General features: G+C 40.2%; 1 protein-coding gene across 6 annotated transcripts in view; it reads right to left on the minus strand.

The window, feature by feature from the left end:
• The window catches only part of LOC101740445 (microtubule-associated serine/threonine-protein kinase 2), a 126,183-nt gene that overhangs the window by 24,885 nt on the left and 82,135 nt on the right, over positions 1-19,163 (minus strand). For all 6 annotated transcript variants that reach the window (XM_021346221.3, XM_062676434.1, XM_021346223.3 and 3 more), the window contains exons 10-26: positions 18,138-18,242; positions 17,511-17,675; positions 16,549-16,664; positions 16,026-16,163; positions 13,909-14,014; positions 13,114-13,313; positions 12,223-12,293; positions 11,376-11,485; positions 10,936-11,053; positions 9,717-9,841; positions 8,645-8,747; positions 7,956-8,098; positions 7,265-7,354; positions 6,649-6,779; positions 5,799-5,935; positions 5,018-5,144; positions 4,303-4,429 (exon numbers count right to left, since the gene is read on the minus strand). In XM_021346221.3, coding sequence (XP_021201896.2) covers positions 4,303-4,429; positions 5,018-5,144; positions 5,799-5,935; positions 6,649-6,779; positions 7,265-7,354; positions 7,956-8,098; positions 8,645-8,747; positions 9,717-9,841; positions 10,936-11,053; positions 11,376-11,485; positions 12,223-12,293; positions 13,114-13,313; positions 13,909-14,014; positions 16,026-16,163; positions 16,549-16,664; positions 17,511-17,675; positions 18,138-18,242 — 2,112 coding nt within the window. The remainder of the gene's footprint in view (positions 1-4,302; positions 4,430-5,017; positions 5,145-5,798; positions 5,936-6,648; positions 6,780-7,264; positions 7,355-7,955; positions 8,099-8,644; positions 8,748-9,716; positions 9,842-10,935; positions 11,054-11,375; positions 11,486-12,222; positions 12,294-13,113; positions 13,314-13,908; positions 14,015-16,025; positions 16,164-16,548; positions 16,665-17,510; positions 17,676-18,137; positions 18,243-19,163) is intronic.

Genomic DNA, 19,163 nt, shown 5'->3' on the forward strand with positions numbered 1-19,163 from the left:
CAATCGAAAACACTCTTAATACCTACCTCAATCGATCTCGACGAATCCAACCCTTATGTTCAAGAAATCATAGGTAATTTGCCGACTGGCAGCAATATACCTAACATCGAAAAAGAATTACACTCCTTCTGTAAAATTGACTCAAATAATAAAACTTTTTATTTAATTTTCATTAAAGTTCACCATTTTGATGAAGCTTCATATCCCGAAATATTCGAGACCCTTAAACGCATCCGCAATGAATTATTAATAAATGATAATACAAAGGACATAGGAATAACAGATTTCAAAAATCCATTTGAAAAACATTCGTTTGTTAAAATTTATAATATGTTAAATTATCTATTCCATAATACAGATATCAAAATTAATATATATCATAATAATGTAACCTACCCGTCTCCAACGGAGATTAAGAAAATCTTATTCGACAATCATGATATCCCAATTGCCGGACACCTCGGCTCAAATCGTATGTTCAACCGGATTAAGGAGAGTTATTATTGGAAAGGTATGCGTAGCGACATTGAAGCCTATGTTAAACAATGTAAACAGTGTCAAGAAAATAAAGCGTTGAGGAAAATTAACAGAGCCCCGATGCAGATCACTAGTACGTCAACTGCACCATGTCAACGCATATCTCTTGACATCGTCGGTCCATTGCCAGAAGCAGGTCCTGCAAAACTGAAGTACATCCTAACCGTCCAAGATGATCTAACGAAATTCTCCACTGCATATCCCATCCGAAGTACAACCGCCGAAGAAACCAGCGAATGCCTCCTTCACTTCATTTCCATTTTCGGTATCCCAAAAATTATCCTAACTGACCAAGGCACAAATTTTACTTCCGAATTATTCCAAAGAACTTGCAATTTCCTTAAGATCAAACAGTTATGGTCATCGCCCTATCATCCCCAAACCCAGGGTGCACTTGAGAGGAGTCACTCTACCCTCAAAGAGTATCTTAAGTCGTATGTGAACGAAGGTCAAGATAACTGGCCCCGCTATGTTTACACCGCGATGTTAGCATATAATACGGCCGTACATTCAACAACTCATTTTACACCATACGAGTTAATGTTTGGAAATAAACCTTTCATACCAAATTCAGTCTTCCAAGAACCGACCGGAACGACATATCCCGAATACGTCCGGATGCTCCAAAATCGATTAAAATACTCTCGTCAAAAAGCAGTAGAACATATCCAGAAATCCAAGGGCATATCTAAAACATACTATGACTCGCGTAGCCGCCCTGCATATTACCAAACCGGAGATTACGTATATCTCAAAAATCACCTGAGATCAAGAAAAGCTTTATCACCTGTATGGAAAGGCCCTTACAGGGTGATTAAAATACACGGTAACAATACTTTATCACTATTGATAAACCGTCGTCACGTGAGACACCATTACGATGAAATTAAGCCCGCGACTTTGAATGAAAACGTATAATTATAATTATTCGCTAAAGTAATAGATTTAGGCTAAATAACATAATATCTTTAAATAATATACTATTAGGATTAAGCGTATACCTATCTAGTTAATCTCATAGTCTTTTAAATAACTTTTAGAAAATTTCATTCGTAAAATAAGAAATCCTTGTTCTCATTATATAATATCATTTCCAGCATGTCAGCTAAGAGTCAAATCCAACAAGAATTTGTACAACAAATCAATGCAAGTTCCGGACTATATTTGGACAGTTTGGGTCAAATCAAAATATCCAGCGGTCAACTTAATATACTTATACCATTAGATATATCACATTTCAAACCATACTTAGAAAATATCGAAAATGCTATCAATAAAGCACGAGCGCTGTGTCTCGAGACTAACGTCATAGAAAATTTGGAATGTCATAGTATAACTCAACCCTTAGTAATACGATATCACGATATTATCCGTCAATTCACATCCATATCTGAGTTGTTAGATACTAAAGCAAAACGTAGTGCTTGGTTCGGAGGAGTCGGGACAGTAATTAAAAACATATTCGGAAACTTGGACGAGACCGATGGCCTTAGATACGATGAAGCAATTGATGCAATACAATATGATCAAAACAAAGTAGCTACATTAATTAAGGAAAATGTTATGGTTACTACTTCAGTCATCTCGTCGTACAATAAAACAATTAATAATATTAAAATTAATGAAGCTAATTTGAACACCGCTATTAATAATTTGTCAGAACATGTTAAGAATATTTCTAGTGCATCTAACGAATTGTATATCCTATCATCCGCTAACCAAGTCATACATTATTTAGAAACCAATATCCTTGCCATATCTTTTCAACTCGAAGACATAATAAATGCTATCTTATTCAGCAGTCAAAATATACTTCATCCTTCAATAATAACACCACGACAATTGTTCCATGAACTCGCCAACAATGTTCGACTCTTGGATGATGATAAACAATTCCCCGTACCTTTAGAGATAAGCTCGATGCACGTTATTATGAATGTTTCTAATGTAGTTAGTTATTTTAGTAAGAATAGAATAATTTTTGTCTTAAGAATTCCTTTAGTATGTCCTATTGTGTATAATTTATATCATGCTTTAGCATTACCAACGCCACATGAGGCTCAAAATCCCAGAATGTATTCTATGTTAATACCAAGTAGCAAATATATAGCAATGACCAGAGACAAAACACGTTACTGCACTTTGGACGACCTAAATGTATGTAAAATATTGCATACCGAACTTTACATCTGTGACATAGTGACCATATATCCGACGAGCATCAACCCTAGCTGTGAAGTGGAACTGATGATAAAAGTGACCAGTGATTTACCAGTGCAGTGCAATAACAAATTCATTTACGGAAGTGTTAATGTTTGGCAAACGATTTCTAATAACCGATGGATCTTCGTGCAATCCAATCTAACTAAAGTAAGCGTTGATTGTCCCAAATCTGAATTGTATGAATTTAACATCATAGGAACTGGTATATTAAACATCCCTCACGGATGTACCGGTTATACTAAGGACATTAAGTTTATATCTAAATATGTTAATAACATAACAATTACAGAATATACTTTAGATTTTAACATAAATAATAAGTCATGTTGTAATACTAATAAGATTAAGAACTTTATAGATAGTGTATCCCCTACTCCTGTGGTTTTAAAGAACATTGATTTAGATGACCTATCCTTAAAAAATAATGAGATGATCCTCGATTCCATATTAAGTGGCGCCGATGACGTAATTCATACGCCACACATAGTTAAGTACGGAATACATTACTCTACAGTGACTATCCTTTTACTTATATGTTTATTTAGTTATTTAGCTTTTAAGTTGTATGTAAAATGTAAACCTGGCAGCACACCTAAAGATATAGATCTTTTCAAACGCATGAGATTTAAAAGTAAGCCCGCTACTATAGAAGAAGTTGAATATGCTGATATCCCTGAGGTAGCCCCAGCTTCTGTCAGACGTCACTTATAAATAAACTTCGGACTCTTTCCCGAAGTTTATTAAATATGGGGGGAGGTGTTATATATCCCTACCGAACCCTAAACTGCTGACACCCTCGAACCGCTGACTAGACGGTCCGAGGTAGAGACTTGATAGGAGACCGGAGAACGGTTAGTAGTCAGTGAACTGTGTTAGAGTACGGGTGCGGCTGCCGGGATTACTCTGAGTGTCATTATCCATATTATTCAATATCCAATAAATAGTTGTGTCCTAAGAATTTTCCTTTTTTAAAACGACCTCAGAGAGAATCCCCATAACAGAACGAATCATAGATAATAAATAATACACATAAATTAGTTATAGATAAGCAACTCAAGCACTCAAAATGTTTACGGGCGTGGGCCACTAGATGGCTTCGCTTCGATTAGTTTTTCATTGCTCCTGTAACAGTAACATATTACCCATCCTATATTTTATTTTAAAAAATGAATTTTATCATTTTGTGGGTTCTGAAAATTTAATCAATTTGTCTATAACAAATAAAGGCTTGTATGATTTTTTTTTTTAATTTCTGTATTTAGTTATACAATCATTAAATGCCTTAACTTTAACAACTTATAAGTTTGGAGGCATCCGCTACAAGATGTCGCTAGTTCCCATACAAAAAAATTTAATTCAAGTATCGCAGTTTTCAGGGTCCTGGAACGGATCGCCTGAAGCGAAGCGGAAGAAGTGAATTCAGAATTTTAAAGAGTTTGTAAAGTGTTTCAAATGTTCTAAGTGCTAATGCGGTTTTGATTTGTACTTTGGTGGAGCTTTTTAATTATCCCCAACCCCAGCGCGTAACGTAACGGTACCAACCGAGACGAGATGGTGCATAGTGTAGTAGTCCGTGTCGCCGTAGTACACGCGGACCGTGTGGATCGTGAAGCCGAACCCGCGGGGGCCGCGCCGCACAACCATCGGCGGCTTCGACGCTTGGATCAAACTGGAAAATTATAAAAAATTTAAAACCAATTTTTTTTATTGCTTAGATAGGTGGACGAACTCACCGCCCACCTAGTATTAAGTGGTTACTGGAGCCCATAGACATCTACAACGTAAATGCGCCACCCACCTTGAGATATAAGTTCTAAGGTCTCAGTATAGTTACAGCGGCTGGCCCGCCCTTCAAACCGAAATGCATTACGGCTTCACGGCAGAAATAGGCAGGGTGGTGGTACCTACCCGTGCGTACTCACAAGAGGTCCTACCACCAGTAATTACGCAAATTATAATTTTGCGGGTTTGATTTTTATTACACGATGTTATTCTTTCACCGTGGAAGTAAATCGTGAACATTTGTTGAGTACGTATTTCATTAGAAAAATTGGTACCCGCCTGCGGGATTCGAACACCGGTGCGTCGCTCGATACGATGCACCTTATCCTTTCTTATCCTTTAGGCCACGACGACTTCTTCTTCTTATCAGCCCACAGGCGTCCACTGCTGGACATAGGCCTACTCCAACCCTCGCCAGAAAGACCGGTCCTGCGCTGCCTGCATTCGGCTGATCCCCGCGAACCTCAACACTTACGAATGATTCGGCAAAGCGAACGGCGAAGGCGGATCTCTGCACGGCGAGGAGTCCCTCGAGGAGTTGGTGGAGGAAGTGTTGCCGGCGCACGGCGAGCCCGCCCCCGCGCTCAGCGTGCTGTCGTCGGCTGCCGACAAACAAAATATACACACGATTTTCCAAAAATAAAAATTAGCTAAATCGTCTAGTTTCTAATGGCCGTAAACAAATTATAAAAACGCTCTTAAAAACTTTTAAGAGCGTTTGTTCGACAAAGTGAAGGCTCATAAAATCTACAAAGCCGATATTGATACTAGACCTTAACTCAAGCACTGCTGATGATGATATTTTTTATGAGATTTTATGACCTGGTAACGAAGACCTTTAGGTCAAGTCTTATTTTAATTTAAATGAAAACTTTTTTTATGATAAATGATATTATAAAATGAAATGAAGTTGATTAATATGAAACATGGCATGAAATGAAATGAAATGAAAACGAAATGAAATGAAATCAGATTAAATGTTATGGGATGAAATATAATCTCAGTAAAATAGTGGTCATTTACTGAGACTTTTTCAGTGGACTTTTTGAAGGATCCCGAAAAGTTACGTTTAGCGGCTTTGTTTCATTTTCCCGTATTTATGCACTAACACAGATACTAAACAGGTAATAAATCACCGTTATTACACATTTAAACCTGAAGAAACTCCTGCTTCACTCCTCGCGTTCCCGCCAAAAAGTCCGCTTATAATGAATTATTTTAAATGATAATAAAAAGATAAAAGCTAAAAATATTACCTGGATGTATAACCAAAGACAATCCTGAAGTGCTGGCCGAACGCCGCATAGATTTTGCCGCCATAATGGCTGTCGGCTTCGTCTTCTCCGTTCTATCCGGCTTGTCTATGCTTCGGTCCTCTCTTCGGATGTCCGAACTGAACGAATAAGCACATCAATGAAATACCCATTAATGGACAATTAAAATTACGCATCTATTTAGGTTATAAATACTATTATTTGACGGGACCTCAACAAGATTTTCACATTTTACTACTAGCATTTCGATTAGGTCGTATTTGTCAATCAATGAAGCAATGTTCAATATCGACAGTTTTATTTGTATACTCTAGTATAAGCCTCGCCAATAAAGAAACTAAAATGACGGCGGCGATCATGCGCTCTTACACTAAACTATTGCTGTGTATCGCACACGGCGCGTACTGCATGCAAAAAAAAATCAGTTCTGACTTTGTGCTGAATTCGAGTTTTTTCACTTTCGAGTTGTACGATTTAGATGACTGACAGCAAAATTGTCTACGCAAGTTGCATCCCAGATGAGACACCTCCCCCTCTGCAGGTGGCCTCTGGTGGAGGGCACCAAAGACAAGTAAAGTACATTCTCATTTTTATTTTTTTATTTTTTTACAATTTACTAAATTTTTCTTTCTATCTTTCTTTTTATTTGTTGACCCTACCATCTGTAAGTGCAGGTATATAGACGCCATTTTCGATTCGTTTCTTTATTGGCGCGGCTTATACAAAATATTGTTATAGCCATGTCATGTTTTCCTCCAAGTCGGGAGCGTCGGAGATGTGAATATCCTGGTGAGAGCCCGCGAATGCTGATTGTGCGGGGCGGGGTACTAACAGTCGGGGGGTGAGGGCGAGCGCGGAGGGCAGGTGCAGGCGGGGCGGGGCGCGGCGGCGGGCGGCCGGCGACACGTCCTCGCTGTCCGTCTGCGACGACTCCGCCGACACCTGCTGGCTGCTGCCCACCACCTGACACACAGAGCAACATCAACAACAAGACCGGGGGGGTGGACACCTAGGACTCTTAATTATACGGCAGCGGCTTGGCTCTGCCCCTGGCATTGCTGAAGCCCATGGACGATAGTAACTACTCACCATCAGGTGGCCCGTATGCTCGTCTGCCTACAAGGGCAATAAAAAAAAACTTAAGGCCAGACGACCGACCGATAAAACAACCCACAGACACAGCCCACTGAGTTTCTCGCCGGATCTTCTCAGTAAGTCGCGTTTCCGATCCGGTGGTAGATTCTGAAAAGCACGACTCTTGCTAGCGTTCGTGTTTACAACAACGTCAGGTTTGAGCCCCGTGAGTTCACCTAATCGCCCGGTGATGCTAATATGGTCTCTCAAGACCATCAGCTTAGGTAAGACAAAAAAAAGGCCAGACGGTGAAAATTTTAATTTACACCAATAAACATAATGCCGAAGTTCCCGGCTGTGGATATAGGACTTACAGGACATTTCGGATGATGATGATGCAGAGGCGCTGTGGGCGTCGTGGGCGGCCCGGCGCTGTCCGGTGTGCCAGGCCAGCTGTCCGTGCTCTATAAGCAAAATAATGTTTTATTTACCTTTTACTGCATGACTTGACCCAAGGAGAAACAAGAGAGAAGTTCCTTAAAAATACATGAAGTATAATGACCAGTGGTCGGAGTAGGTAGATTGATATTATTTACTCGCGTCAAGATAATATGGACATCCAATTTTATCCATAAAGATTATTTATCGAAATTGGTAAAAAAAAAAATTAATCCTCGTTGGATACAATTTCTATATTTATGAGATAAAGTAACCAAAAGCCCTGTCTAAGTTTCGTCTCATACTGACAAGCGTCATTTCTAATTCAACAAAAAGGGACAAAATACGGTGTAACTACTCAAAGGTGTTTTTGTATAAAATAAAATACTGATTTCTTTCACCATTAGCTAGCACTGGTAGAGTCGATTAATATTATTAATACCTTTTTCACCTTAAACACAGATTCATGCTAATTTCAAAATTCAGAAACAGATATCACAATAAATATGAAGTTCCGGTATTTTGGGGGCATATCCATATTATCTTTTACGTTTGACGTCAACGACCTTTAATCAATCTACCTACTCAGACCTATAATAATGACACAAGGTCCGCCAAGATATGTACCCGGGAGTCGTGCTCGGCGCAGGAGTGATGGTGCCTCCTCCACTGCGGCGAGGTGCTGGAGAAGGCGGCGAACACTCCGTCGTCGGGCGCGTCGGCCGCCTCGTCCGTGTCCACCTCGCTGTGGTTGTACCTCTCGCACCGACCTGCGCACCACACGCGTCTCAGTGCCAAACTCGGAACTTTTTTTATGTTTGAGAGATCACTGGAGGTAGGACCTCTTGTGAGTCCGCGTGGGTAGATACCACGGCCCTGCCTATTTCTGCCGTGAAGCAGTAATGCGGTTCGGTTTGAAGGGCGAACCAGCTGTTGTAACTATACTGAGACCATAGAACTCATATCAAAGTGGGTGGCTGCATTTACGTTGTAGATATCTATGGGCTCCGGTAACCACTTAACACCAGGTGGGCTCTGAGCTCCTACACCCATCTAAGCAATAAAATAAAAAGTATATTTCGTTCACATATATTCAAAAACATAGTGCAACCCACCCTGTAGAATAAAAAGTAATCAGCATCGCTCATGGGCCTTGACATTATCAGTGACACACACAGACTCGTTGATTTTTAAAAACCTCTTTTATTAGATGTGTTTAAATGAAAATCACGTATTTACATATTTTAATCTGTTGTGGGCGACAACCCTGGTACCACGACAGAAATTTGACATACAAACAAACAAAACTGACTCACTATCAAAGTAGCTGGTGTCTTCGTCGTTCTCCAGCTGCGGTATGAACTCGGCCTTCCTCCTGAGCAGGTTGTTCCAGTCCAGGCCGTAGAAATAAACGTGGTCCTGTCGAAAAAACCTGCGTCACCTCACTGCGGACAGGCGGGCGGCGCCGGGGCAGGGGACTAGTGCACGCCCACACGTGGGCAAGCAGTTCTATTCGTTAACTAGCTGACCCGGCAGACTTTGTAGTGCCTCAATCGATAAATAAAAGACCTAAGCTTTTGTATAAAATAAACTTAAAACAAACAAAAGGAATCCGTCCGACGGGGGACACATCAAAGGAAAAACAAAATTGTTATTTTTATTTATTTCCAAGCATTTTCATATTTTTATCTACCTTTTAAACCATCTCTGGAACTCCACAAATAATTCAAGACCAAAATTAGCCAAATCGGTCCAGCCGTTCTCGAGTTTTAGCGAGACTAACGAACAGCAATTCATTTTTATATATATAGATAGAAGATAGATAGATTATCGACGAAGCTCTTGACTTTTTGACGGAAACGCGAGGAGCGAAACAGTGTGCATTGTTGTGTATTTGTTTACGGTGCGTTATTAGTTGTACGGAGTATAATCTATGACTACCCACAAATGTGAATATATGAAACAAAACCGCTGGACGCTCGGTTTCTTCCAAAAAGTCCACTAACAAAGTCTCAGTAAAAAACGACCAGTTTACTAAGACTTAATTTAATCTCTTCACAACTAGTTTAATTGAATTACATCCTAATTGATTGCCGTTTCAAATCAAACAACTAATTAATCAATAGAATTTAAGAAGAAAATATACGACATGACTTAAAGGTTTCGATTCCAAGCCATAACATCTTAAAAAAAAGAATATCTTCAACGTGTGATCGTATTGAAAAAGCTTATTAATAAGAAATGCGTTACGTTACGTTCTAAGAAGTGTCAAAAGGAACTTCGTAATTAGAATAGAGTATAGTGCTTTTACACTACATTTCATAATAAGGTCTGGTGCTTCCTACTCAAGTGCCCTTCATGCGAGACCAGACTAGAGTCTGCACTGACCTTGACTTGATGGGTGCCGCCAGTCCCGAGCCGGTCCCTCGGGTTGCGCGCGAGGAGTTCCGTGATGATGGCTCTGGCTTCCACCGCAATCGGAAAGTCTTCTTCCGACGGCCACTCTATGTCATCTACACCAAGTAATAATGTTTATACTCTATGTCATCTACACCAAGTAATAATGTTTTAACTTTATGTCATCTACACCAAATAATAATGTTTATACTCTATGTCATCTACAGCAAGTAATAATGTTTATACTTTATGTCATCTACACCAAGTAATAATGTTTATACTCTATGTCATCTACACCAAGTTATAATGTTTATACTCTATGTCATCTACACCAAGTAATAATGTTTACACTCTATGTCATCTACACCAAGTAATAATGTTTATACTTTATGTCATCTACACCAAGTTATAATGTTTATACTCTATGTCATCTACACCAAGTAATAATGTTTATACTCTATGTCATCTACACCAAGTAATAATGTTTATACTTTATGTCATCTACACCAAATAATAATGTTTATACTCTATGTCATCTACAGCAAGTAATAATGTTTAAACCATGTCATCTATACCAAGTAATAACGTTTATACTCTATGTCGTCTACACCAAGTAATAATGTTTATACACTATGTCATCTAAACCAAATAATAATTTTTATTAATTTGTTTTACCGGATCTTATTTAGAGCTGAAGGATTTCATACGATAATAGACTGGTCGGATAAATTTGATAATGGTATGGATGAGAAGGCTCATGACTCATGTGATATTAACACTAGTCATACCAACACTTACTGGTATCTATTTCTGTCATAGCAGATAGATAACAGTATCCGACAGGTATTACTCAAAATAAACAAAACAAAACAAAAAAATTGTATATTAACTGTAAATTAATTGGTAAGAAAAAATCATGATGTTAAATGTGCAAAAGCAATAAGACGATACGTGAATTTTCAATGCAAAAGTTCAAAATGGGTCATTTTGACCCGTTATGGTATATTTAGTGTTAATCGGTTACAGCGCCATATGTCTGAGCAGGGTGGAACTGCTCAAGCTAGCACCAGTAACATGCTAGTATACTATTCAGATTCTTTACTCTCCTAACAACATCTACCGGAAGGGATGAGGTACAGGTCCTCTAGGTATCCCCCAGCCAGAACACAACGATTACTGAGAGTTTGCAACCCCCACTGGACCTACTTACCATTGACGGTATGAGCGAACAGCTCCTCGGGGGTGTCGCCGAAGAACGGCACACATCCCACCAGGAACTCGTACAGAATGACTCCCATCGACCACCAGTCCACCGGCTTCCCGTAGCCCTGGAGCGGAAGGATATTTTTTATTGCATAGATGCGTGAGCGATCTCACAACCAATACGGTGCTAAGTCGTTACTGGAGCCCATAGACATCTACAACGTAAATGCCACCACGAAGTTATTCCTTATTACACGAAGTTATTCCTTCACCGTGGAAGTCAATCGTGAACATTCGTTAAGTACGTATTTCATTAGAAAAATTGGTACCCGCCTGCGGGATTCGAACACCGGTGCATCGCTCAACACGAATGCACCGGACGTCTTATCCTTTAGGCCAAGACGACTTATAAAATGGATGCTTGCCGTGTGCTTCCGCCAGACTGACCTGTCGGAGTATGACCTCCGGCGCGATGTACTCGGGAGTGCCGCAGACCTGCTTGTCGGAGAACTGCCGCGCCTCTCTGTCGGCGTACTCCTCGTATAAATTCGTCGCCACTATAAGCAGACATACAAACTTGAAATTTTTAAAGGGATTTATGACCTGGTAACTAAGACCTTTAAGTCATGTCTTATTTTAATTTATATTCTTATTTTTATTAAAAATGATAATATGGAGTGAAATGAAATGAAGATGATTAATTTGAGACATTAATCAACTGGGATGAAATTAAATGAAATGAGATGAGGTGATATGGGATGAAATATAATCTCAATTTTTTCAGTGTTAAGAGAAGTTACGTCCAGCGGCTTTGTTTCATTTTCCCACATTTGTGCACTTTCACAGATATTAAATAGTTAATAAACCACCATTATTATACATTGAAACCTGAAGAAACAGTAAATAGACAAAAAAAAACAAATCACGCAACTTCACTCTTCGCGTTCCCGCCAAAAAATCCCATAAAAACTTGAGACAATTTTCAACAGATCAATATACAAACTTGATACAATAATAAAAAAAGTTTTTGTTTCAAAAATATATATATATATATATTTTTTTATATTGTACTCGGAATTCGAACCACGAACCGCATGCCTAGTTGCAAAAACAAAGACGTTCACGTGCGACCAAAACTAATCCTTCTGAAGTATTCTATCTCGTTCTCGCGCAAAACAAATAAATATCGCTTCGTCTCCTTTTTGTTGTCATTTCCGTTCTTCAATAAATGTCAAATAAGAAGGTTGGTAAAGATTTTTTTAAACACATTTAAAACAATATAGTCTCTACGTACACGACATAAGTCCCATTTTGCTCAGCCCGAAGTCTGTCAGTTTGATGTGGCCGGTGGCCGTGATCAGCAAGCTGAAACAAGTCGTGTGCTATTAAATTTACAGATTAGAAATTTATATTTAAAATTATTTCTTTTTAATTTCAAAGATATTTTAAACCGAACCACTTTGTTGATTGCATGTTGTAAATGCTTCATTTCTTTTCGAAGCACAAAATTAAAGTGACAAAATAGCTGAATTTATTTGCGGCAGAAAGGGGCGGGGCGTGCTCCGTCACAGCTTGTGCTAAACAAGATGGGCTTAGCGAATCTATACTAATATATTATAAATCTATGGTGGTTTTTACGGATGTTCCGTTATAACTACGGAACTACGCATCTGATTGACTTGAAACTTGGTATCCATGTAGAAAATACATGTACTTAGTGGATAGGCTATATTTATGTGAGTATTGGCCTCCCTACACCAGTTGCGGGGGCGTTAATGATGAGAATATTTGTGGGGGTGAGGAATAATAATGTTAATTTTAAATGCCCAGCGAAGTTTTTTTTTTATTGTTTAGATGTGTGGACGAGCTCACAGTCCACCTGGTGTTAAATGGTTACTGGAGCCCATAGACATCTACAACGTAAATGCGCCACCCACCTTGAGATATAGTTCTAACGGCTACACCGCCCTTCAAACCGAAACGCATTACTGCTTCACGGCAGAAGTGGACGGGTACAGCTAGTTTAGTTATATAACTGTATTTGTGCTTAGCCTCAATAAAGTCTCCGGCTCCGGACTTAGCCCCCTACTTAACTACAGTGTTTTTCGAGCGCTATGACATGTCCTTCTTCAAAGGAGGCTCACGAAGAGTACTTAGGCTTTAAGTACACCGAGAGGCGACGCACTTGTCGGGCTTGAGGTCGCGGTGCACGATGCCGTAGGAGTGCAGGTACTCGACGGCCAGCACGGCCTCGGCGAAGTAGTGGCGCGCCATGTCGGGCGGCAGCGGGCCGGCGCGCAGCAGCGTGGCGCAGTCGCCGCCCTCCACGAACTCCAGGATGAGGCACAGGTGCCGCCGGCTCTCGAACGAGCAGTACATCGTCACCTGCACGACGAGCAAACAATCCAGTGGTAGGATCAGGAGGGAGGGGGGGGGGTGGGGGGAATTTAAATACGTTTCAAAGATCAGAACATAATTACTTCACCATATTTTTGTCTTTTATTTATTTTTTATTGCATATATGGGTGGACCAGCTCACAGCCCACCTTGAGACACTAATGCTTTAGAGCAGAAATAAGCAGGGCGGTAGTACCTACCCGTGCATACTCACAAGACATCCTACCACCAGTAACCTAATGTGAGCCTGTACCACCCTGTCTATTTATGATGCAACACATGCTTTCCGGTTTGTAGAGTCGGGCAGCCAAGCTCGCGGCCCTCCCGGCGTCACCATTGTTACCAGGGCTCATAGACATCACAGCCTGACTGTCACAAAACCACCTGCAATCGTTTGGCAGATTTAATTTTGATTACACAACGATGTCTCTTCATCGTGGAAGTCATTCATGAACTTTAAGAACGAAAAATAATAGTACCTGCCTGCGGGATTCGAACCCCGACCCTGTGGCGTCGTCTGACACTAGTACACCCGGAGGACCTCAAGGTCAGTCAGCACGTAGGCAGCTGGTAAGGGACTCACCACGAACGGATTATCAGCGAAACTGAGGATGTCCCTCTCGGCGAACGCCTGCTCCACTTGGTTCCTCAGTATCAAGTTGTTTTTGCTGATCTTCTTCATGGCGAACCTGTGGGAACCTCCTCCTTAATGACGGTCCACAGAAATTCAATTTGACGGAGGATTTGAAAAAAAATTGGTCCTTTTTTTATTGCTTAGATGGATGGACGAGCTCACAGCCCACCTGGTGTTAAGTGGTTACTGGAGCCCATAGACATCTACAACGTATATGCGCCACCCACCTTGAGATATCAGTTCTAAGGTCTCAGTATAGTTACAACGGCTACCCCACCCTTCAAGCCGAAACGCTTCACGGCAGAAATAGGCGGGTTGGTGGTATCTACCCGTGCGTACAAGAGGTCCTACCACCAGCAAAAATAGTAAGTTGACTGAGTGTTGTGGATCCCTCTGGAGAGCTGCCACCGTTTCTTTTATATCTAGCGCGAAGCAACCATTCTTGTGGCGTGTGACCACTGAGAGTTTGACCACACTCATGGGCTCCGGTACCCACTTCCCATAAGATGGGCAATAAGCCTTTAACGACAATAAAAAGAAGAAAAAAAACCAGTTCGGACGTGCTAAAAGTCCCTACTGAAGATTGGGGGGGAATCGGGACCCTTTACAAATCCAACACAAATTTTACAATGGTTTTTCTTAGGGTAACGCCAATAAAATTGAGATTAAAATGCTTCCGGAGGCTTAAATTTTTATATACGATGCGTTATTATACATAGTTCATTACAAAATATACACAAAAACTGAGAAAACTAGCTTGACCCGATTCACTTTGGCTTTGGAGTGAATCAGGTCACGTATGGACACAACAGTTTTTCGATAGGGCTGGCACTGTTTAGTTTTTAGGTAGGTACCCAACTTTAGGTAATTAACTTTTTAATATCTTTAATTAGTTACAAAACTTTGTTGACTAAATTAAACTATTTAATATTCTTAAACACTAAATAAGTCATTTTCAGTTCAACAAAGTTAAAAAATCTAACAACTCAACAAAAGTATTGTGACATACCAGATTTGTCCCTATTCTAACTAATCTCTATTCCCCCCAATCTAATATACCTATAAAATTATTATATTTCATTCTACAGCAGGTAATTTTTATTTATTGGTTAAATGAGTAAACAAGCTAACGGTTTACCTGGTGTTAAGTGATTATAGAATCCCGTAGACAAATGTAATTGCCGCCTATCTTGAGACATGAATTCTAAGACTCAGTTTTATAGTGCAACAACCACCCTACCCTTGAAATCGGAACACGTTAACGTTTCGCGGCAGAAATAGGCGGGGCGGTGGTACCTATCGTGCGCGCTCACAATACGATCTACCACCAGTGAGAATGTGCAATAAATTTATATCGACGAGCGAAAGAAAGGCTATTCGATTTAAACGACAGTTTTGAAATTTTACAACAGAGCCATTTAAAAGTTTAAAATTTGGAAAAAATATCATAACAAAATAAAAATACTACTTCAATTATTTTAATGGGGTAAACTTAATTGAAGTTCAATTAAAAACATCGAACTGTTAATGCTGATACCAAATAAAATGCACCTTTGATCTATACATATAAATAAAATTGGAGTGTCTGTTTGTAATATTTAAATAGCCTCTTTTTACTACATGCATATGAATATATATATATATACGGTACATACACCAAAATAACATTTTTTACAATTTTTGTCTGTCTGTCTGTTTGTTCCGGCTAATCTCTGGAACGGCTGGACCGATTTTGACGGGACTTTCACTGACAGGTAGCTGATGATATAAGGAGTAACTTAGGCTACTTTTTTTAGACTAGCTTCGCCCCGCGGCGTCACCCGCCGTACGACAATAACCGCGGGTAGCATCGTGGAACTCAACTATCAATAATAAAATTTAATGTTTCCGAAGCGAAGCGAGGGCGGGTCGCTAGTTAAAAATATAAATGTCGCTTGAACCAAATAGCTCTTCACCCCTCGATATGTTTGTCTCTCTCTAGTGTCGCTTTTTCGTTTCCTCTAGTTTCAAATCACAACGGTCCTTTCTTTTACTTAAAAACAAAGCTGTCTGCATTTACCACACACCTCTGTCTCGTTTGTTTGTGTTTGACTAGATACACGGCTCCGTAAGCTCCGTTCGATATGAGCTTTATGACCTGGTAGTCAGCTTCCGAGGGAGGCGCCCCCGAACTCGAGCCGGGGGGCGACTGGCGGCCGCGAAGCCTGCAACAGAAACAATCCTATAGTACATTGAAAATATAAATTTCCTTTCAATTATTGTATCATACTGGAATTTAGGTAAATAGTAAGACAAAAAGGGAGAGAATCAAGAGAGAGAGAGAGACATACACTAATATTTATTTTACCATCGAGCTGGTTTAATGATGGAGCATGAAAGGTAGGTAGCACACCTCGTTTAGATTCTATCGATTTGGAAGAACGTTTACCATTCAGAGGGCTTTTTTTTACAAACATCTCGTAGTTGTACCACTGGTAGGCAGCGGCTTGGTTCTGCCCCTGGCATTGTTGAAGTCCATGGGCCGTATACTCGTCTAAAAGGGCAATAAAAATAAATAAATAAAACTTAAGCATAGAATGATTATCTTACTTGGAAGGCGAGGTATTCTGCGGGAGGGGAGGGGGCGGGGGGGCGTGCAGCTCGGCCAGCGGGTCCTTGGAGAGTCCCAGCTTGTGGATGATGTACTGTGGAATGTCTGTTATGCCCTGAGGATCAAGTAGACTATGTTAATCCAAATGTCTTCGTGGTCACCCTATTCGGGGTGGACATTACGCACGAGGGACACACGGCCATTTCACTAGAAAGCTGACGATCTGTTTGCTTAGTGCGAGTTTTTTAACTTTCTCGATAGCGTAAAAGTTAACTCACATTTGTATGGAGTAGGAACAGAGCCTCTAGCGGCAAACGTTCCAACAATACAAATTTCAGTAAACTTTAATAACTATTTAATAACTAATAACAGTTAACGTTATCGAGAACGTTAAATTAAATAATAAATTATAGTTTAAAAAAGCTAACAAAATACGATTTTATAGAAAATCCAACTAAAAAATGGAAAATAAATTTTAATAAATTTGAATTAAAAATAGTGTAAGAAAAAATGATTTTATTGTAAAAAAGAGCGTGGGGTGCTTTTCAGGATAATATCAAAATAACACTTCTGCTCATATCTGTTCATAAAATATTTATAACTACTAATAGCATGCGACCCACGCTTTTATTTTTAGTAGTATTTTCTATAAAAGCGTATTTTGTTAGTTTTTTTAAACTATTATTTTGTTTAAATTTTTTAGTTGAATTTAAATTTTTTTCGAAATTGTTATTTTTTTTTTAAATATTGAATTGTCATCGGTCCTTTATAAGTATACCAAATTTCGAGTTAATCCGACGTTTTGGAGGGAGTCAAAATCATGTTCAAAGATTCCGTCACATACGTCTGAAACTAATAAAAGCGTATTAAAAACTCGCACTATGCACACCGGTCCATTCGTCCAAAAGTTTTTAAAACAAGGTATTTTCGGTTGCGCCTTTATAAATTTCTTTCGTGTTACCTGCAAATGTCGGGCGTGTCCCTCCGCGGCCTCCAGCAGCCTGTAGAACCGCTCGGGATCGAACTCCAGACATTCGAGCAGGCGCGCCGGCCGGGCCATCGCCAGGATCAGCCGGTTGACCAGCGGCGCCACCTGACCACCCGCTTCGGCTGACTTCTCTCTCGTCTGCGAAATGTAACCGGATACTATCATGCTGCAGAAGGGTTTTACTCGTGGTAGGACGTCTTGTGAGTCCGCGCGGGTAGGTACCACCACCCTGCCTATATCTGCCGTGAAGCAGTAATGCGGTTGGGGTTTGAAGGGCGGGGCAGCCGTTGTAACTATACTTGAGACTATAATATCTTGGCAAGATCCTGCCTCCAGAGCTGAGTAATGTCCTCAAGCTATGGTCAATGAAGGAGCTAAGCTGATAGCCTTGAGAGGCTATATCAGCGTAGCCTCAACTAGTAGGTGATCTCACGGGGCTCAAACCTGATGACGTTGGTAACACGAACCCTAGCAAGAGCAGTGCTTCGCAGAATCTACCATCGGATCGGAAACGCGACCCACTGAGAGGATCCGTCGAGAAACTCAGTGGGCTGTGTATACCCCTGGATACTGGACTGAGGGTCGCGTGGAAGAACTCACCTCTGCAAGTAGCCGGTCCAGACTGTCCGCCATGTCGTAGAAGTAGGTGCTGGTCACCTGCTTTGATTCAGACTTGTGGAGGCAGTCGCGAGCCATCTCCAGAACCTATGTACCGAATAACTGCGTAATTAGTTACAATTAACCGCTTGTCAAATGTTTTCATCATATATTCCAATTTCACGGTAGACGATAAAAGGACTTAAGAACTATAGTGGGTGGAGCGGGAATATATCTCCCTATAATATATCTGTCTCTCTCGCACGCGCGCACTTTAACGGCGATGACGTCATAAGTCGTGATTTAAATAAGATATCTTGTTGTTGACGCCCGTCACCGATCAAGTGTCTAACTTAGTCATTTTAAAAAAAGGCATTTATTATCGAGGTTGAATTTACTAATTAATTTAATTATACTACTGGTTTTAATCAGACAGGGTGACATTTTTGGTAATAATTCCAACATTCATTCATTCATTTCATTCATTCAACAACATGGTAAGAAAGGGAAAAGAGAATGGCAGAAAGAAAGCAAGATGGCGAAGGCGATTCAATGAGCAAGGCGTACAAAAGATGTCACTTCATCATCATTCTGCTGTCCTTTCACCGAGTCACCTTGAGTCGGCGCAACATGCTTCCTACTTCCATACTCCTGTATCATATACCATTTCTTCGCTTACTCCCCTCTTACGCATATCGACTTTCACGCAATCCATCCATTTTTTCTTAGGACTACCACTTCCTCTAAAAAAAGATGTCCATTAAATTTAAATTATAATAACAGAGAACATTTTGGTAGAGAGCAATAAAAGTGCAACAGTGGAATAGTTAGCATGGTATGGACATGTGATGCGTAGAGAGAAGATGCATGTGACTAGGAGATGCATGGAAATGGTAGTGCAAGGTAGAGGAGAAGAGGTCGACTAAAGAAGACACGGATGGAGTGTGTGAATGACGATATGAGAAAGAGAGGGGTGAGTGTTGAGATGACGGCTGATAGAAGAGAATGGAAGAGAAAAATCAGCTGTGC

Source organism: Bombyx mori, chromosome 27 (assembly GCF_030269925.1).
Source record: "Bombyx mori chromosome 27, ASM3026992v2".
Taxonomy (NCBI): Eukaryota; Metazoa; Arthropoda; class Insecta; order Lepidoptera; family Bombycidae; genus Bombyx; species Bombyx mori.